The following is a 21,006-nucleotide window of genomic DNA, read 5'->3' on the forward strand; positions in this document are numbered from 1 at the left end:
CACGTTTCTGTGTCAACTACACAAATCTCAAAACCATCAAGGCAAAATGCTGTGAGTGACAACTTTCAGTTCTGTCTTGTTTATCTTTCAATGCCCCCAATTGAAAACAGGCTTCTTATGCAACTATCCCTGTGCTTCAAAACAGCTTTTCACTGTCACGAAAGGTGTCGTGTTACTGGTGCTGCTCAGAACCAGGTCAGGGCATTTTTGTTGGCCCACATTGATAAAATCACCCCTCTGTGACCAGGTGATGGATGAGGCTAGCATTGTGGCAAAGTCGCTGACGATGATTGTGTTACCTGTCAGCTTGGCAGTGCAGCCCTCTGAGTTGGAGTAGTCAGTGTGGGAACAGAGCCGCTAATCAGTATTGTCAAGTCAGTTGGGATGAAAGGAAACTTGAATGGATCCCCATTCACGGGATCTTATCATATACTGTATGATAAAACTAGATCATTATTATTTCTCTCGCCAGAAAAAATAAATAATACTATTATGTCCTACTAATTCTACATAAATACGGTGGGCAAAAAAGCCACAGTGGGTATCAGAGGATTGTTCTGTTCACAGCGACTGCTGGTTTGTCCCTCATATATGCTAAATGATATCCTGCTGTTAACGATTAAAACCCCAGCCCATGCATTTTACTGGAAATGTCTTTGCACATTACTAAGGACTTTTCTGTGTGCTGACCTTCCCCGCTACACTAAAGATAAGCTTGGCCTTTATGAGGGCCATTCTCACGGCTCTCCATAACCAGTGAACGACTGCACATCCGGGAAGGAGTCCCGTCTCCCCGCTGCACCCTGGCCATTCCTCACAGACGTCACCTGGCTCGCAGCCCGATCTACCCTCTCTTCCAACGGCTCGTTTATCCGATCCCGCTGCCCAATGCTGTCGCCCTTGAGCCAGCCACTGTCACTCTGGCCTCATGCCGTTCCTTTTTTCCGTTGCTAACAGAGCGGTGCTGACATCAGTGCTGCTTTTTTTGTGTTGCAGCTACTCAATAGGAGCTTCTTTTTTTCTTTTTTTTTTATCAGTAGAGCGTCACTGGGTGAGCTGCAAGTCCATTCACTGGACTATTTTTAGCAATGAGCTCAGCACAGCCTGAAAGGCCTTGACTCGCACACATTGTCTAAAGAGCCGCTCTTCGCGAGGCTTTGTCCCCGCTGTCCGTCGTTCTAGCGTCCTCTCAGTGTGTGACGGTTCAGAAATGAACCTTTTCTTTCATCTCGGCATATTATTAAACACGGGCCAGTGGTATATCTATCTCTCCACTTTTGTTTTTGCACAGGGATCTAGGGTGAAGGGCCCTGTCACACTGAGTGCACTGCTGGCCACGGGAAACAAAGTGGGGGTTCTTGTTGCCACTTCCCACGCAGTACAGAGTCTATTCTTAGGGATGTGCTGTACAGGGCACGCTAACTGATGTCTCTGCAATTTGTCTATGTGGCATCGTACGCAATGGCTTCTTTATTTAAGTTCCCTACTAGAATTGTTGCACAAGATGTACTCCCTGGTTGAGCGGGTATTGCATGCTAATTGTTTAAGCTACTTTAGCACACAGTTCTTTTGGAAATGTCCTGAATGGTCTGGCTGCCCACATCCAGAAAGATCTGTATGACTAAGAGGAGCAGTAACATAACAGTGCATTAAAGAGAAGTTTCCTCCTTACAATATGTCCCACCCATCTAGTAGCCAACAGTTGCATTGTACCTCAAACCAGAAAGTCTAGGAAACAATTATACGTTAAATTAAATTTATTTCTTATTTCAACAAGTAGCAAATTGATTCAATAAATACAATTCCTTAAATTAATTTCAATGTGAATTCAAAACGTTAACAAGACAGGTAAAAACATCCTTGTAATAGCCTATGAATACATTCCCTTTTAAATAAATCAACACATTTGAATACCATAAGAATAACATTTCCTTTTTCAAGAGTATCCACTTTTGGTCCAAGTTCCTTGAGCAGGGTTGAAAGCGTGGACTAGCCCAGTCCATTCGGAACCAGTACGAGTCCAGACTGGTTCAGTCTACGTGCCTGTTCTGGGCCACTCTGGTCTCCCGAACTTGTGCTGCAACCACGTGTGCTCACATGATTCAGTTTCCTGTGCAGACTCCGTTCCCGATAATGGGAGGCACAGTCATTGCTCGGTAGACCTGTAACACCATCTTGCTGAGTCACTCTTTCTTAACCGTTGGATCTTGTTTTCTTGTTCCTCCTCTCGCTCTCCGGGGTTTGCTCAAAGAAGTCCAACAAAGGTGTTTATTACACATGTTGAGTGCAGTTTCGATTGACAAGTGTTCTTGTTGTAGAATCCTCTGTGTTTCATCGGTCGGGGAGATTAATGATGGGCACCCATTGATCCAGACCACGGCTGTCCCTGCAGAACCGGTTTACTTTGCTCAGTGCTGGGTCCTTCCACGTAGTCGATGGAGGGTTCTGGAACAATAACAAAAGCAGAACCGTTAGTTGCTACCGATACCATCTCAGAGTTGCATTCCTAAGGCTGGAACAGGGTGCTCATGCAGGGTGCTGGGAATTTTTGCAAGGTATGCCAAATCCTGTATCCTCTGCAGACTAAATGCAGGAGATAGTAAACATGCAGAAACCCAGACCAAGATGCTGATTTTTTTTTTGCTGAAAAATCTTGTTTGAATGTAACAAATGCACAGTTATGACACTTACAGTGACTAATACACAATGAAGATCCATGGGCTCCCCTCCAGGTTTCCCTCCACCAAGAATCTCTGCCAGACGCCTCATGTTGCTCACTCGAAGGATGTTTATGTCGTTCTCACAGCAGAATGCCTGGATCAAGGTGAAGTGGATCTGAAGAGCAACGTCTTCTACGTGTTCCTCGTCAGTGGCAAGGAGACATAACACTACATTGTCCGGGTCCCTGAGAAATATCAACAATCAAGAGGTTTGTTAGAGACTGGGTATGGACATTTACACAAGACGTATTGTTTAACATTACAATGCACGTGTTTGTGTAAAGTTTGTTCTGCAGCTGGCTAATAGCACTTTGACTGAAGACAATGGCTTACACATTGAGTGACTTTGCTGCCTCGTACACTCCGACAGTGATGCAACCCTGAGGTAATGCAGAGCTGAGGACCTCTTCTAGTGCTTTTTCCACCGATTCCATTCTGTGAGGAGAAAAATACATATCTGCATAAAGCAAACAGCTTACAAATAAGTACTTTTTTTTAGTGCCGTCTTGCCAATAGCAAGCTATGTAACTAAAGCTAATACTATAACGATTGTCGGCGCTAGCTAGTATTTTGCTTGCCCGGTCGTGCATCCAGTCAGAGGCATCTGTCGGAATTTAGCCTGTCAAATCATACTGTAACCGTAGTTTATAACGTAGAAATACTGTATGATGTCTCACCGTTCTGAAGAGTTGTCTCCAATTGTTTCCTCAAAAGTCATATTGCACATCTGAAAAAGGCAACACAATATCCACACTCTCGAAACGATGTAGGTATCACAATGTCCTGTGTAATCCGCTGAGATATTTCACCGTGCACAGATCGCTCTCATATGACTGCTTGCGCACACGGTGTGCTGTACATAACGACCTTCTATAGACTTCCACTTTGCATATCCAATCCTATTGGTCATATGCTAATGAGGCATGTGTGTACGGTTTGTAAACGGAGGAGCGCCCCCTTAAGCATCAGCACACATATTGTTTGAGAAATAACGTCAACAACGAGTTGATCATGACCTGTCTTAAGGTAAACGGTGACACCCTGTGGCAGTAGTAGGACAGTGCAGTGGCAAGTGACACTTTCGTTTTAAATTTAAAAAAGAACTTGGCCAGATTGAATGTAGCAATGTATGTGGGCTATTGTCTCTGATATGATGATGTACCCCCCTTCTTTCAGAGTTTGGAATTGAACTGCTAAATCACAACCACGTTGTGTCCTGGTAGCCTACATGTATTGTGTGGGAGAGACACAGTTAAGAGACATTGAGACCAGCCCTTTTAAGATATTGAGCATGCATGGCAAAAAAATCCAAATGTTCCTTTAGAACAGACTACCCCCGCCACATTGTGGAGAACGTTATTAAATGACTGGTATTCAATGTTATGACAAGAGGTGGGCTTGGCTGAACCAGACAGTAGGCGGCTCCGCGCAACGTGGCAAGTTCGACCAGCACTCTTCTACTTTGTGACTTTGACCAAATTGTAGTTGAAAGTTGGATTTTCTTACAATTTACACTTTTAACAACAAACAGTAGACTAAACCCAGAAAGACTGAATTAGATTGAACTGAGGTCACTGCAGAAAAGACTGCATCAATTTGGCATGCATATTCAAGGGCGTGGATCAATCTCATCCCTAGACTACATTCAAATGAGCTAAAGATGCTATCCGGAATCCCTCTTTGTGCGTGGTAGGTGGTCTGTCGGCAAAAAACGATGTGCAGATTTCACTATTGCATGAAAGTTCTGCAGTTTATTGGTTTTTGCTTAATTGTAGGCTATAATCTAACCCAATGAAAAGGGCGCGTCAGGGCTTCTCAGTGATGTCACTGGCGCCTTTGCACTTTATTCTCTTGCGTTATCTAAGTCCATGGGTCGTCTCAGTTCATGTTGTATTGCGAGGGAAATGATGTGGCACATGTACTTTGACTGCAAATGGGAACGCATGTAAGCAGTAAGTCTGAATCTTTACAAATAACTGAAAAAACATTTATGTAGGTAACAAATTGTTTTGGGGGGGCTTCTAGAGAAGAAAATCGAATTGCCAGTGTATTATTAATTGTAGGTTGCAGGTTGATGCGTGGAGGCCTATATGGAAATTGTAATAGAATTGTTACTGTAGCCTAATCTACTTTTATATATTCTTATAACTTTGACGTTTCTGTTCTTATATACTTCACGTCAAATATGGCTGTTATTTAACGTGAGTGGAAGAACATCATTTGCCATGTTTTGTAGAACCAGTTACTTTTCAGAGACTGAAAAAAAAAAATCAGCGTCAATATTGCAAAGATCATTCTGGTGGTTATATTTACAGTAGTAGCCTGAGTCCTTGCAGCTTTTTAGTACCATTTGTTTCTTTAGTTGACAGCTCTTTTCGGCATATACAACCTACTTATTTACATTTTTCTCTTTCTCCGTCTCTTCCCCCCCCCCTTTTCACACTGTAAGTTCTTGACACTCTCTTTGCTAAGATCTCTGTGTGAGAGAGACAGTGGGATGGACCCCAGTGGATACCAATGGTGGCAGTCTGACCCTCACTCCCAGAGACCCACACTCCCACAGGACCTCCACCGCCCCACTCCCCATAGAGGTGGCTACTACCCACCACCTGACCCGAGAGAGAGGGACCGGCTATGGCCTCAACCGGACTCCCGCTACAGAGCTCCCCTCACCAGCCCTCCACCCAGACCAGACTACCCACCCCTCTACAGCTCCCCGCAAGCCAGGGCTGCATACGGCCATGACAGACCAGAACACACACTGCCGAGACCTCAATCCAGGTTTGTTTCCTGAAGCTCACGTCAATCTGTCCCTCATTCACAGGTGGATAGGCTTGGCCGAAGGCACGGACCACATGCATGGCTGGCAATGATTATGAAAGCTGCATTATTGTCATTTGTATTGTAGTTTCTGTCAATGCACTGTGGGAAGATTTCATGATTCTCTCGGAGGATCTGGTGTTTTTAGTTGGTGTGTGTGTGCTACTTTTGATTTCAGGCATGGCTATGACCGTCCACCCCAAGGCTTCTGGAACTACAGGGAGGACTACAACCACTACGACCCTAGTTATTACACAGGCTTTTATGAATATCCAGGTACTTAGTCACAGCTTCTTATCAGTGAAACACAGCCAGGAATGAAGGTGCGTTGATAAGCTCGATTGATTGTTTGATTGTTTTTATGTAGACGCGGGTCAATGGACTTCCCAGGAGTCCAGAAGGGCCGACCTGCATCATGACAGGAGGTACAAACAGGAGCATGCTGGGAGTGGGTCTGTAGAACAGTCCAGGTGAGAATTACCTCTAGATCCTTCTAGATTGTCTCTATGGGAAATCCATCAAGGACATACACTAAGGGGTATATCCCTGTGTCGATCATCAATCAGACAGCAGTAGCTGTTCGGACTTTCTCCTAGGCTCCTTACTAAGACAAAAAAGTTGATCATATTTGGTCTTTACAACGGCTTCCTGTCTGTCAAATGATTGATTTGGAAATACTCTTGTTGTTTTATAAAGCACTGAATGGTTTAGGGCCAAAATACATTTCTGATGTTCTATGAATTTATGAGCCATCCAGACCTCTCAGATTGGCTGGGACTGGTTAGGCTTTCTGTCCCCAGAGTGAAAACTAAACATGGAAAGGCAGATTTCAGTTTTTATGCACCATCTGGATCGAACCCCCAGAAAACCACAGGTCTGCAGCAACTATCAGTTCTTTCAATGAAGGCTGAAGACTTTTATGTTTGCGGCTGCCTTTTACTAAATCTACATCACGGCTTTTGTTTAATATACTTCACTGAACTGTAACTTTTGCTGTCCTGTTTTATCTATCACATTCAGTTTCAGCCTATTTTTTTTATCGAACTCTTCAGTTGTATTTAAATATATTTCAGTTTATATTGCCTTATGTTTCGTTTCAATTTCATCTTGATGCCTTTTATGTTTTATGGAAAGCACCTTGAAGTACCTTGTTGTTGAGATGTGCTATACAAATACATTTGCCTTGCCTTGCCCTGCCCATGTAAAACGATTTCCTCAAATCTCATATGATCTCATTCTCCTTAGGTATGACCATGGGAGAGGCGGTTTTCAGCACGATTCCAGCAAACATGAGGGTGATCGAGCTGGGGAAAACAGCGATGATTATGGAGAGGTGAGTACAACAGTGGCTCCACTCCCTATTTTACTGAACCAACAGGTTCCTGTTATTGGTTACGGAATTAAGTTCATTCGCTGCCTGGCTTTCGTATGCTGCTCATGAATGACCCTCCAGGCCTCGCCATGTGTCCATCTAGGCTTCCTATTACAACACGGGGACACTGGCGAGCTCCAAAACCTCAGGACTCTCCTCCAGTAGTTACGAGCTGAGTCAATACATTAACGGCGCCGAGACAAGCGACTCTGTCGAGGTGACAGCAAACACAGGTAAAACCTACGAGCATTCTGTCCGACGAAAGCCGGGCGACACCAGATGAGGGTGTTAGTGAGAATGACGAACCACGAGGAAGACCAACCCTCCACGTCCTCTCTCCCAAGAACGTGTCGCAGTGCCCCAGGTGACGGCCCCTCTGAAATACTGCCTGCCTCACGCTGTGGTCAGCTTTGGGCCGGCAGGCCAGTTGATACGGGTCAACCCGGGGCTGGTGATGCAGGGAGACCCAGGCCTGCTAGAGATCCACAGCCTCGAGGTTTGCTCACTTTGCCACACGGTTTTGGAAAGGCGAATCGTGAAGGTTTTCATCAAGGCTTCTGGATTTGACATGGTTGGGTACCCCTTACAGGTCATTCTAGGTGAAACACAAGAACAACAGGAAATGAGGGATTTTCCTGGGCCTCTGGCCAGGTTGGTACACTAAACATACACTACCCCCCCCCCCCCCCCCCCTAATATAAAACTACAGACATGTACAAAATTGTATGGAATATCTATGGTACCCAATATTAATTGAGTTGTTTTTTCGAACAATAACAAATTGCTCTGGTTGTTTCCAGGGAGGATCTTCACAAAGTGGACGCTATCTCATTCGCCCTCCAGAGGGCAGAAGCCTGCATGAGAGATCACAAAATCCAAGACAGAGAGTCTGCTGCACTCTTGTGGAATTTACTGATTCTACTCTGCAGACAGAATGGAGTAAGTCACACAATATCTCGGCGACCCCATTTCTCCCCGCAGAATCGAGCGCACCAGTCAGAGTATCACCATAGCTTTGAGTAAAAACGTCACATTTACATGTATTCATGCCACTTCCGAGAGAGAGCTTTACAAAAGTGCATAGGTCACTGATCATTACAAGCATACAAATTTTTCACAATGTATGCTTCACGTTTTGGCTGCTTGCAGTGTTTGGGACTACCTCGTTGTTATGATCAGTGACCTATGTACCTCTTTTGTAAAGCTCTCTCTTGGAAGTCGCTTTGGATAAAAGCGTCTGCTAAATGCATAAATGTCATGTAAATGACAACGATTGTCTTTTGTGTGTTTAATCGACGTGCACTCCAGCGTATCGTCGGATCCGACATGGCAGAACTGCTCCTGCAGAACTCGTCAGGAACCGGCGGGCCAGAGCCTCCCACTCTGATCGACCTGAGAGAGGACCCCGGTCCAGACACGAAGGTGCCGGAGGGACACGACCTCCTGACAGGGCATGGGGCCACCTCCATTCCGGAACAATCACAGCAGGCACTGGAGGGCTATACTAAACTCCTCCTCGCTGGCAGGAAGAAGGTAATACAGTCTGTCTGACCCAAATGCAGACAGGAAGCGGGGTAGGTTGCGATGGAAAAGGTTTATTCACAACGCAATCTCGTAGTCCAGGCCAAGCAAGGGTCGGCAACAATGTATTAATGTAGAGGTACGCTGGGGCAGGCAGGCTTGTTGGGCGGTCGGAGGTCGTATCAGTGCCAAATGGCAGAGGTACACTGGGGACAGGCAGGTAGGTTGGTCTGTGGGCTGTCGGAGGTCGTATTGGGGCCGAATGGCAGAGGTACACTGGGAGCAGGCTGGTCCGTGGTTGGGAGTCAAAACAGGTAGCGATCAAACAGAACTGAGACGAGAACTGAGGTCCCCGGGCCCTCGAGACGATGTCGCTCGGAAGCCCGTGGATTCGGAAGACGTGCTGAACCATCAGTTGAGCCGTCTCCTTGGCAGAAGGCAACTTGGGTAGAGGTATGAAATGAGCGGCCTTGGAAAAGCGATCCACTGCAGTTAATATGACTGTGTTGCTGTCAGATGGAGGGAGGACAGTAACAAAGTCCAGAGAGATGTGAGACCAAGGCCGCCTCGGGACAGGAAGTGGTTGCAGAAGGCATGACGGGGCGTGACGTGGAATCTTGTTTCGGGCACACTGCACACGCAGAGACAAACGCCGGAACATCGACCCCCATGGTGGGCCACCAGAAACGCAGACGGATGAAGTCCAGGGTTCGAGCTGCACCAGGGTGGCAGGTGAGGTTGGAGGAGTGACCCCACTCCAGGACCCTGGCTCCTACCGGGTCAGGTATAAACAGAGAACCAGGTGGGCCGCCTCCGGGATCGGGTTGCAGCAGCTGCGCATGGCGGACCTCCTTCTCGACACCCCAAACGAGACGTGGCTAGGCAGGCAGCATTGAGAATGGGTTCGGGATTCTGGGGGTTAGCAGAGGACCCGAAAACCCGTGAGAAAGCGTCTGGTTTGGTGTTCTTCGAGCCTGGGCGGTAGGACAGGGTGAAGTTGAAACGGTTAAAGAGCAAAGCCCACCTGGCCTGCAGGGAATTGAGGCGTTTGGCCGATCGAAGATACTCCAAGTTCTTGTGATCCGTCCACACCAGGAACGGGACCTCAGACCCCCTCTAGCCAATGTCGCCACTCCTCCAGCGCCGTCTTCACCGCCAACAGCTCCCTGTTTCCAACGTCGTATTTCCTTTCAGCAGGGCTGAGCCGACGGGAAAGGAATGCACAGGGATGCAGTTTCTGGTCGATTTCCGATCTCTGAGACAGCACTGCCCCCACACCACCGTTGGAGGCGTCCATTTCCACGATGAACTGATGGGCCATATCAGAATGGGAGCGGTGGTGACGTGCCGTTTGAGGTCAACAAAGGACTGGGCCGCGGCCGGATCCCAAGCAAAGGGTACCTTCGTAGAAGTGAGCGCGGTGAGCGGGGCCGCCAGCGTCCTGTACCCTCGAATGAACCTCCGCTAAAAGTTGGAAAACCCCAAGAACCGTTGGAGCTCTACTCGAGAGGTGGGCTGAAGCCACTCCATGACTGCCTCAACCTTGCTGGGATCCATCCGTATTCACCCGGCAGCCACCACGTAGCCCAGAAACGACAGAAACGACCGATGAAACTCGCACTTCTCCGCCTTGACGTACAATCAATTCTCCAACTGCCGTTGGAAGACCTGATGGACGTGTCCGACGTGTTCCTCGGCAGAGCGGGAGAATATCACTTTGTCGTCCAGGTACACAAAGACAAACTTGTTTAACATATCCCGTGGGACATCGTTGACGAGGGCTTGAAAGACAGCAGGGGCGTTGGTCAACCGGAGCGGTATACCCAAGTACTCGTAGTGACCACTAGCTGTGTTGAATGCAGTCATCCACTCATCCCCCTCCCTCATCCGTATGAGATGGTCGGCATTACGGAGATCCAGCTTAGTGAAGATGGTAGCACCCTGGAGCAGTTCAATGGCAGAGGAGCGGGAGTGGGTAACGGTTCTGTCTCGTTATGTCATCCAGGCCCCTGTAGTCAATGCATGGTCGCAGAGAACCGTCTTTCTTGGCCACAAAGAAAACCCCCCGCGCCAGCAGGAGAGGAAGACGGACGAATGATCCCCGCCCGGAGAGATGCCTCGACAGTGCTCCATGGCTTTTGTCCCGGGACCAGACAGGGAATAAAGGCGCCCACGGGGGGGGCGTTGTGCCAGGATGAAGCTTGATGGTGCAGTCATAAGGTCTATGGGATGGAAGGGAGGTAGCACGTGCCTTGTTGAACACCTCCTTTAAGTCCCAGTACTCGAACGCTACAAGGGGGAACCGGGACTCTATTCAGGACCTGTGGGGCAGACTTCAAACAATTACCTGACAAAAGGGGCACCAACTTCCTCACGGTGATTTCCAGATACGACCAGGGAGACAGGGACAGTCACGTGAGCAATGCGACCAACAGAACGACCGTCCAAGGCCGTGGCTTCAATGGGTGTCTGGGGGTATTCCCAGTTGTTTGAGAAGATCCGGATCCATGAAACACTCATCTGCCCCAGAGTCTATAAGAACATTTACACCCAGTGAATGTGATTCCCCACAAGAGAGCAGCATGAAAAGGCCAACGAATAGTAGAGACAAAGGGAATCTGTATTTGGCTCACCCGTATCCCCGTCCTTACGGATGAGCCCGGTCTTTTAACGGACAGCTGGCCTCGGGCAGCTGGAGCTCCCCCATCAAGGCCTGTAGAACCTCTTCGTGACGACCCACAGCAACCCCTTGGTGGGCTACTGCTTGCTGTAGGCCAACGAACTCCGCTGGGTCCGTCATGGCCAGACCGTTCTGACACGAGGCAGGATGGCAGACCCAAATGCGGACAGGAAGCGGGGTAGTTTGCGATAGAAGAGGTTTATACACAACGCAATCTCGTAGTCCAGGGCAAGCAAGGGTCGGCAACAATGTATTAATGTAGAGGTACGCTGGGGCAGGCAGGCTTGTCGGTTGGGAGACAAAACAGGTAAAACTGAGAAAACACTGACAAGAAACAAACTGGAATGCTGGAAACGACTGTGAAGCACAAGACGATCTGGCAACAGACAGAACAGAGAACAGAGGTTAAATACAGATGACAATAGGGAACACCTGTTGAGGGGTGGAGACAAACCAACAGGTGAAACGGATCAGGGTGTGACACTGTGGCTGCTGGTACCCTTGTCAATCAAGCATACTCTTGCCCCCCCCCCCCCCTCCAAGTATGGAAGTATGACTTTAAGTATGACAATATTATATTCTGGAGCAGAAGGGCATCTTATTTTTGGTTTGGATGATAGTTACACTGATTTAAACTGATGAAATGCTGCGGAAAGGTAATAGCTGTCAAGGAACAAGTTACCCACGTCTGAGATTAACCCTTTTAATATGCGGGGCTGTCTATTTGAGCTAATTGCATACACCTGTCTTTTCCCCTCGCGTCTCCAGAAGGGCCAGGGATTTCGAGGATGATTTGGGACTTGGCACATGGGTGTCTTCTTCCTTTGCCCTATGACCTTTTGTGCTGTTCCTTCTCCCCTACGGTGTTCCCAGGAAGCCTTGGAGGCTGCCATGAAGACCGGCCTGTGGGGCCACGCTTTGTTTCTGGCCAGCAAGATGGACAACAGATCGTATACCACCGTGTTGAGCAGGTTCGAACAGCCATATATTGGTTGCGGTGCACTTATTTCAATATCAATCAATAAAAAAAAAGTCTACTTAATGTTAAAGTTGATATAGGTAACATTATACAATGTGTTTCTTATTATTTGAATACATTCAAATATGAGAAACGGGGGCCCCCATTTCTCATCTAAACTTCCGCACTTTCCTCAAGCTCAAGTTTGATTGACAGTGCTTTCACAAAATAAGCCAAGGAGGAAGGCCCGCCTCATCAAAGATGATTGGCTGTAACAGGATTGCTGGAACATAATTGGCTGGAAAGTCACTCCAAGAATTAGAAATGAACATTTGACTGGTACTGAGCTGTGTCACTGAACAACTCTGAGTGCCACATTAGGTGACTTATATATAGGGGACAAAACATTGCACCTATTGTAACATTAACATGCTTAAAAATACTTATATGCGAAAGCCAGAGAAGAGGTTGACTTTGGGTGGCATTGTTTCATACAAACACATTTGTAACATACGTTTATAAAATGAATATGCATGGTTCTCCAATAGAATCAACTTTAGATGCAGACACTTTGTTTGCACATTTTACAAACCATTATCAAGCAGAAACTTGTTGCGTGTATATGATTTTGCCTTGTGTCTAGTCGGTCAAATCTATTTAGAGTATGCTGTTTTCACTGCCCCGGCAGGAGTGTCAAATTTTTTTAAGGCCACTTAGGGTTAGTGAAACGTTGTGTAGGATGTCCTGGTAGTATGATATTCTGGCATATTTGACGTACTGTATTCGAACGAATACAACAAGGAAAATTCGAGCATACGAAAACATGTCGACGTTTTGGGTAGAGGGCCTCAGCTCACATCATTATAGTGCGGTTCATGCGGACATGTAACCCAAGTCGCTTTACTTCTTCATCTGCCACCCTCAGCAGTATATGTTGGGCAGATCTCAGAGCCGCACGTGGAGCTAACATTGGACAGAGCTGGGGGGTTAAGGGAGGAGTCCAGATCACTAGGCTGGGCACTCGGTGCAGCGTGGCTGATTATAATATACTTGTTGTCATATTCATGTCATTTGATTCTTTGGGATATATTTAGCTGGTGTTGTGAGCCGTGAATTTCACAGTGTGTCTTTGTGTGTGTGTGTGTGTGGAGGTTTACAGGCCAGCTAGCAGCTAGCGACCCTCTCCAGACCCTCTTCCAACTGCTCTCTGGGAGGATCCCTGCTGTTTCCACGGTAATTTTTCTGTATTTTTTTGATGTCACAAATCACAGACGCACTTCATCCTCCTGACTTTGATGAAATTTTCATCTTTTGACCACATTTGTTTTCTGTGTCCGGTTGCCCTCAAAATACATACAGGTATGACTAATATATGGCTGTATGATTATCAAAGTGAAATATGAGTTTGTGTGTGTTTCTAGTGTTGTGGAAATGACAAATGGGGAGATTGGAAGCCACATCTGGCCGTAATGTTGTCCAATGAAACGGAGGATGCTGCAACGCACCAGAAATCCATAATGACCTTAGGCGACACCCTCTGTAACTTCCTCGGAGATACAGTACACGCACACACACACACACACACAAACAAACAAACAAACACATGAATGAATCTGATAAGGTATATTTCACTGTGATTATAGAAGAAAGAAAACGATCTTCCAGATTATGTTTGGTCTCTTTTCCAGCCTCTCGAGGCCTGTTGCATGCGGCTCATGTGTGCTACCTGACAGCTGGTGCTCCTTTTGGGGTGTACACGTCTAGGACAGACAAGCTTGTTCTTCTCAGTAGCAGCCACAGGTGATTTAAGCTCCCCCCTCCACCACACATCCAAGTTATAAAGTTATGTGTACTGTGTGGTGACAAAACTGTTATTGACCTTCTCTAATGCTGAGAATCCAATGTTTGTTCCCCTCAGTCTTCCATTCTTGCAGTTTTCCACAAATCAGGCCATTCTGTGTACCGAGTTGTTTGAATACTGCCAGAAACTTGGTGATAAGTCCTTCTCTATCCCTTCCTTCCAGGTAATTGACATGAATTGTGGCACTATCATAACTATTCTGCTTGACTGAACAAAGCAGTGTTGGCAGAAAGTTGCCGACTTTGTTATTGTAATCATATTTGAAGTTTCTAACTTTTAAAATGGTGTATTCTTAGTAAATAATGTGCAATATGTATATATTCATTCCTCAGCTTTTTGGAGCAATAACCTTTTTCAGTTTATTGGAAAATACAGCTCAGTTGTTCTGGGTGTACTACAGGAAGTCATCCAATTGCATCCAATAACGGCTCAATCTTCCTGTTATGTTATCCTAGCCACATCACTTGAAAAAGCGGCATGTTATATTGACATGAATGTGAAATGAATGGAAGACAAGGTGATGGGAGGACAGGAAATCTATATCTGGTGACGCATGTGCTTGTGTCGCATTGTCAGGTGTACAAGTTCCTGTATGCGTGTCGCCTGCTCGACTGGGGGCTTGTGTCCCAGGCTTTCCATTACTGCGAGGTGGTGGGCGTTGCTCTGACCGGACAGCATGAGCCGAGCCTGGTGCTTCTGAGAGAGGTGGTTAAGGTAGCAACCCCTGACATCCACATATTCCTAGACACTCCCCTTTGGAACCATTCACATCTCGTTCTCTTCCACATGTTCTGGTGGTCCGGTGTCTGTGAGTGTGACCCCCCCCCCGTCCCCGTCCCCGTCCCCCCCGGGGTTTATGTGTGGCTCAGCACTTCTCTTCTATTTAGCTGGCAGAGAGACTGGGCCACTGGGAGAGACAGCTCGGTGCAGCAGCTGGCTTCGGGCCCGGTCCGGATCCTGAATGGCTACGGCAGCTGCGACTCAAGCACCAGGGCATGCAGGTGACCATGTTAATCCAGTCATTGTCCCCCTGTCTCCACGTGGTGGCCCAGTGTGTCACTTGGAAGCAGTTGCACTATCAAGCCAAATAAGGACAATTTTGTTGACTGTGTGTGGAGTGCAACGATCTTTAAAAGGTCTGGGTTCTGATTGCCAAATGATGTCTGTCAGTTCAGTGTGTTTTCAGATTACACATATATTTACCTCTGCAAAGTTACAGTGTCAAACAAGGTGAATCGTTCAGAAATTGGTTCTTGCTATTGTCATTGTATCTCACCTCTTAACAAAACATGGAACACCTAAGCCTATGCCCTAAACATATGTATTTGCTCAGATGGGGAGCAATGGTTGTAGTATGCCTCACCAGCTCACTGCTGAGGACTGCACATTGGCCTACGAGGAGAACACGGTTTATTCAGGTAACGCTCAAGTCTCTCATCATTCTTTCACTGGTCCCACACTGACTCCAAGGGTTGCCGGTTCCTTATGGCTCAAGCATCAGAACGGCCGGTGTGCGTGGCCACTTGACCCTCCTCCTTATCTCTGCAGTGCTAGGGAGCGGGGAAAAGATACAGTAACTGTTTTGGTTTCCCTTTTTTCTGCCGTGGAATCAGAAGCAGACGACTTGACTGACCGTGGAGAAGTAACTGGGACAAGGCTGAGCCCACATGCTGACCTACTTGGCTCCGCTGAAGCAGAAATGGAGCAGACCCACATACGGCAGGTCTTCCCCTCCTCATCAGTCATGCCTGAAATGCAGCCAGCAGTGCCCCTTGTCACTGGGGGCCAAGACTACAGTTACCATAACGCAGGTAGTGCTCACCTCCAGCCCGCCCCTCTGCATCCGGTGTGTTCTCCTGGTCCCTGTGGAGTGAATTCGGGTGAGCACATCTTGGTTTGGATGAAGCACAAAAAAAGATTAGACTTCATCGCTTCCGTGAATCAATGGAGATCATTCATGAAGATGTTTCAAAAGTATTTTTTTGAAGTTTAAAAAGATTTTTTTGGAAGTTTAAAAAGATTATTTTTTTTGAAGTTTAAAAAGATGATTTAAAAATGATGTGTTTTGATGGTACCGTCCAGGGACTGAAACCTCCTTCGGTGCACACAAGGTGAGATATGGGCCAGTTTCAATTACCACTTCACCATGATGGTTCCAATGCCTTCTGCCTTAGTAAAAGCAGAAGCCATAGACGCCAAATAGAAGATAAAATACAAATAACCTAAATATATATGATGAGTCCAATGCTATTTCTATCAGACGTTTCCGATACGCCATGCTTACTTACAGAGCCGGCATGTGACTGCAAAGATGCATGCTGGGATGCCTGTCACAAGGTATGGACATGGACAGCAGACCGTCCCACAAGACGGCGAGTCGACGGAATCGGCAGAAGTCCAACCAAAACATGTGGGTGGAGCTTGTGCCTCATCTACATGACCTGTACCGCACGAAAACCTTTAGTATGAGTTCTGTTCCAACATAACCATATCCTTTTCTTTTTCCAGAACCCCCCATCTGGATGGTTTAGCTGGTTTAAATCACAGCCTCGATAATGAGATTGACAAATGAGACTGTCTGCATTGCTACAACGGTAAGAATATTTTAGCCCTGTATGTTTTTAGTTATAACGAGACAGAGAGAAGACATTTGGAGCAGTGAGTGGATTATATAGCTCTGTAGATAATCTTGAATTACTTTTCACTTATTCTTAAAATGGGGAAATAGACAATTGGAGGATGTATTTTGTAAAGAAACTATCCTATAGATAATTAAAGTCTGTTTCCAATTTTTTAACAAAGTTGTGCTGTCAGTTTTACAGTAGCATTTTTCTTGTCTTTCATGTTGAAAGTTACTGTCCTTTTACCCTCTCATAGCCAGTAGATTATTTATTTAAATTGTGAACAGTTTGTGAAGTGTTCTTTGTCCACTAGCCCCATAAACAAGTTCTAGGTTTTACATGAAGTTTGTTGTGACACAATATGTAAAACTTTCTCAGTATCCCTTTCGGGGTTTGCAGGGTTTTTAGCTATTTATAATTTATTATGGCAATATATATCAATAACATTGCACAACTAAAGCTTGTTTAGCTTTCTGTCTTTTTTATAAAAACATGAACTCAAATATCAATCTAACTGATACAAAACAAAGACAGAATAGTTCTCCCCAAAACAAAGTAATGCTTTAAACTCACCACAGGATGTTGCTATTGACAAGTAATCATTGTAATTTCCAGTCACACCAGTTAAATACTCATCAAAACAGTCAACACAAGGTTCTATGGGGTTTTAACGAATGCAATTTGGTATGTTCAAGTTCCTGTTCATTTTTGTAGTCATTGACTCACTGAATGTTGTACCTCATGTGTTCTCATTTTTGTGTTTACTCAGGAGTCTCCGCCCACTTCTCTGTCCCCTACCCCGCCCACGCCCATCATCATAGGCTGCCCAGCTATAATGTCTTATGGACCCTCCTCTACATGGGTCAACCCTCTTATCAGGAAAGCATAGCCTTGCTATTTAACGATAGATAACAGAATGTATCGATCGTTTTATAATTAAACTGTACTGCTATTTACAGTCATGTGTGACTTCTGTGGTGAAAGCGCTTTAGGGCTTTGATCTTGTCAATGCTGGCTTGTACAACACTGAATCAAATGACTGATAAAGACGTTGTCTTTTCGCTAAACTTGCTAAGGAGTTCTCAGATAAGCCTATAGTAGGGCCTGGTTTTATTTTGGACATCCTTTTTCCTACTTTGTTATTCATGTGCCTTTGTAAAGCAAGAGACCATCTGGAAGGATTTGGAGGGCTGTCTTAGATTGTATTGATGCAACAAACAGGAGTGCATGAGCACATTCAGACCTTTCAGCCTCATTCTGCGCCTCTTGCTTTGCATTACACCTATCGGAGCTTCCTTTCTGGAAGTCAATCTGAAAACCATTTATCATAATTTTGAGATTGAAAACATTAAAAAAAATGTTTAGTTAAGTTTACGTTTTCCAAAAATGGTCCTCGGAAAGTTATCCTTTGGCATTGGTTTGGAAGTATTTTGCCATTTTATTTGATACATTATAGGAAATACAAACAAATGTGGAAATACAAACTTAATGTGGTCATTGTGAATGATCATAAAAAGTGAACATACCGGTTTATTGGTAGTTCAGTAGTAACCAAAAACTTTGGAATAGATGGAAAATGCTCTAGCAGTAAAACTGAAGCAAAAAACTCAACACAAGCTTTGAACATTTCTCTCTAAATACTACCAGCATCTGACCAATCTTCAAATAGTTTTTGTGTACCAACATTTTAGACATTAATCTGGCTAGGTTATTTTCAAGGACACTTTGACATTGACTAACATAAGAGTTGTCTTGTTTTCATGCAAGATAGCTGGATTATACAAGCTTTTAGAAGGTTCTGTTTCACAAATAATATACCATTGTCTATCAAAAAGCTAACACCATCATGAATACTTGAATTATCTGTGTTAAAGTGACTAATGTTTCAACAAATAAGTGTTTCCAGGAAACATAATCACATTATAATCTTAAGCAGGCAAACTAAATGTACCAAAGCAAGGTGCAAGTTACATAGAACTCAGTGACCAGTGAAGAGAAGGCCCAAACTACCCAAAGCACACCCCAACACCAGACCACATGTCTTTTTTTAGGATGACCTTTAACCCTACAACATTTGCACACCATGTGGGAGGACGTTACAGAAATACATTCCCTGAGGGGACATGACAGGTGAAGGCTGATGGGTAAACTCCTTGGAGCCACTTGGGTTTGGCAAAGGAAGGTGAATGAAGGGATTCTGACTTACAAACCTGGATAGATGACAAAAACAATAGAACCATTCATATGAGCAACCGATCTTTTGATTTGAAGCCATATAAACTTGGTCTTGTGACTTTCTCCAGGTCTTATAGTAGGGTTCACAGTGTTAGCAAACAGGTGAAAACTGGGGATGAAGAAATTGAGGCTCGATGAAATTGGTCAGACAATAGACAATGTGACATACATCAGCGTTCCACAAATATTTATTTGTAACAAAGTCAAAAGCAAGTGCATGTTTGACCAAAAAGTGCCAAAGGGAAACCCTGACCCCCCACCCACTTCTCCAACACTATTTTTCTCACGCCGTAGTTAACCATGTCCTTTTCAAACCATGGGAAGAGAGATCTTCACTGGTCTACATATTTACCTTTAAATCATCTTAGGGCTTGCATTTAACTGTGAACACAGTAAAACAACCTATGTGAAGCATTGTGACAGTGTCTACCTAGAAGTTGCAGCAATTTTCCCTCAGTTTTCTGTCTTTTTCTCTGCACCTAAACTATGAAAATGTAAGGGTTCCAGATACCAGTTAGCTACAGACTATTTGACGAAGACAGAGACCCTTGAATACTTTGTGCCAAAGTATAGGTAGTGATCTATAACATCGACATACTCTGTCTCTGTCTGAGATGGTTGATGTCATGTGGCAGCTGGTGGGTGGGGGAGAGGGAGACCAGGTTTGGGATGGACCTCCCCAAGGCTATCAGGCTACGCATCTGAGCGCCCTTCCTTCCCTGTGAAGATAGCCAAACTGGTGTGTGTAGTTAACATGTCCTACAGCACAACTTGTTCCATGGCACATAATCCTATGAAGGAGAGTGTTTCAAGTACAAGGAGAACATGTTTATAGCAATAGGAGCACATGAAGGGCATGTTACTAATTACATTTTTGGCGTACTGTATATTGTGCTGGACACGGAATGTGAAACACCATACAAAATAATTATGTTTTTTGTTTGTAATCTATGCCATTCAACAGAATTGACGTTATCCATAATCCTATTTGTTTGATACTTTTTTCATTAAATTGCTGTGCATATAATGAATGCATTGAATGTTTCAGTACTGTTGATAACTGTATCTTTGTATTATATTGTTCATATATTGCTCAAGTGCCTTAAGTTCATTAAGTCAGTATTAGCCCTTGGTCTTATACAACTTTAGGCCTATCTGATGTATAGGGGGGACCGTGTTCACAGTGTTAACCCTTGTGCTGCCTTCGGGTCACATGACCAAAAGGTTCATAACGAACCATCGTTGTGTTTACCCAATTTTACCCAATACAAAAGCAAATAAAAATAATTATTTTAACCTTCGCAATGTGGGGGGTCTGAGACATCCCAAAGGTTAAAAGAAAATGCTTCACTTTGTTTTTGTATGCGGTAAAGTTGTCGCAAACAAAGGTGGGTCACAATGACTGATGGGTCAGAATGACCCGAGGAGAACACAAGGGTTAACAAATTCAAATGAAAACTGAAGTGAAAATGAACCCTTGTTAAAAATAAAGAACAAAAAAGCCATGCCAAGCCATAATCAAATGCCTTTCAGGGAGCTCTGAAATAGGGTAGGAATTTCACAACGCGGCTGTTGGCATCTCCTTTTACCATTAGTTTGCAGTGTGACTACAACTGGTGTCTAAGTATGAGCCAAATACGCAGGAAGAGGATTTGGATGAGGCAGATCTAAGTCACTTCCCAGGCTCCTAACACTATGTCATTATGCATAATTGTAAAGAAAATGTATTTATTTGTATATTTATGTACATATTTGTTTTTATTCAAATAATGACAGAGGCAGTGAACACAAAATTAGCATTTTATGAGGAAAATATAATTTGTCCTTTGATGACAGACATTTTGTCAAAACTTTTTTCAGGAGCTTATTAAGTGTTTCTTTTTCTTAACAAACCAAAATCTACAGCAGCAGACCGGCACCAGGTATGTGCTTTTGGAACTACGGTATGTTTATATATATATTCCACTCTGTAATATAAAAAGCCTATAACAGTGTTCTTGGCCCCATGTGGCCATGGAGATGAATGTGCATTCTTAAAATGGTCTGCGAGGATGTGACAACAGTGAGAACTGCAGTAGTTATGAATAGACAGACCGATCGACCAGCCGACAGAGGCCACACTAACTGGAATAGATATTTGGCACTCCTCCAACTTTTTAATCTGAACAGAGGTCAACTTCAATTCTGTCTCAAATGGTCCAATCAGCTTTCCTCACGA

At 44.9% G+C, this 21,006-nt stretch overlaps 2 protein-coding genes and 2 long non-coding RNA genes across 7 annotated transcripts; 1 reads left to right on the forward strand and 3 right to left on the reverse strand.

The window, feature by feature from the left end:
* Nucleotides 1-1,739: 1,739 nt before the first annotated feature.
* On the reverse strand, nt 1,740-3,733 carry gadd45ab (growth arrest and DNA-damage-inducible, alpha, b). Its single transcript, XM_084693069.1, has 4 exons — nt 3,398-3,733; nt 3,054-3,155; nt 2,692-2,905; nt 1,740-2,445 (listed from the first exon to the last, which is right to left on the reverse strand). Exons 1-4 carry the CDS (start codon nt 3,445-3,447, stop codon nt 2,332-2,334), a joined length of 480 nt encoding a protein of 159 aa, XP_084549195.1. The 5' UTR covers nt 3,448-3,733; the 3' UTR covers nt 1,740-2,331.
* An 874-nt stretch (nt 3,734-4,607) lies between these two features.
* On the forward strand, nt 4,608-17,515 carry sec16b (SEC16 homolog B, endoplasmic reticulum export factor). Of its 4 annotated transcripts, none has more exons than XM_084693065.1 (23): nt 4,616-4,672; nt 5,170-5,501; nt 5,719-5,816; nt 5,908-6,010; nt 6,786-6,873; nt 7,016-7,145; nt 7,257-7,408; nt 7,502-7,563; nt 7,713-7,851; nt 8,221-8,445; nt 11,987-12,084; nt 13,223-13,304; nt 13,493-13,610; nt 13,760-13,871; nt 13,990-14,095; nt 14,509-14,646; nt 14,820-14,933; nt 15,266-15,350; nt 15,546-15,812; nt 16,015-16,043; nt 16,223-16,342; nt 16,441-16,526; nt 17,323-17,515. In XM_084693065.1, the coding sequence occupies exons 2-22, from the start codon at nt 5,218-5,220 to the stop codon at nt 16,486-16,488; spliced, it is 2,598 nt and encodes an 865-aa protein (XP_084549191.1). In that variant the 5' UTR covers nt 4,616-4,672; nt 5,170-5,217; the 3' UTR covers nt 16,489-16,526; nt 17,323-17,515. The 4 variants fall into 4 exon arrangements, with proteins under 4 accessions (XP_084549189.1, XP_084549190.1, XP_084549191.1 ...); XM_084693066.1 differs by having other exon boundaries at nt 15,549-15,812; XM_084693063.1 differs by having other exon boundaries at nt 4,608-4,672; nt 15,266-15,812.
* Nucleotides 7,171-11,643, reverse strand: LOC146221124 (uncharacterized). The gene is made up of 3 exons (XR_014750801.1): nt 11,067-11,643; nt 10,781-10,965; nt 7,171-7,507 (listed from the first exon to the last, which is right to left on the reverse strand). It is a non-coding gene; the product is annotated as an uncharacterized LOC146221124 (long non-coding RNA).
* Nucleotides 15,030-17,278, reverse strand: LOC146221125 (uncharacterized). The gene is made up of 2 exons (XR_014750802.1): nt 17,127-17,278; nt 15,030-16,373 (listed from the first exon to the last, which is right to left on the reverse strand). It is a non-coding gene; the product is annotated as an uncharacterized LOC146221125 (long non-coding RNA).
* Nucleotides 17,516-21,006: the final 3,491 nt, after the last annotated feature.

The sequence above is a fragment of the Hypomesus nipponensis genome, chromosome 26 (genome assembly GCF_054491055.1).
Source record: "Hypomesus nipponensis isolate SF chromosome 26, ASM5449105v1, whole genome shotgun sequence".
NCBI lineage: Eukaryota > Metazoa > Chordata > Actinopteri > Osmeriformes > Osmeridae > Hypomesus > Hypomesus nipponensis.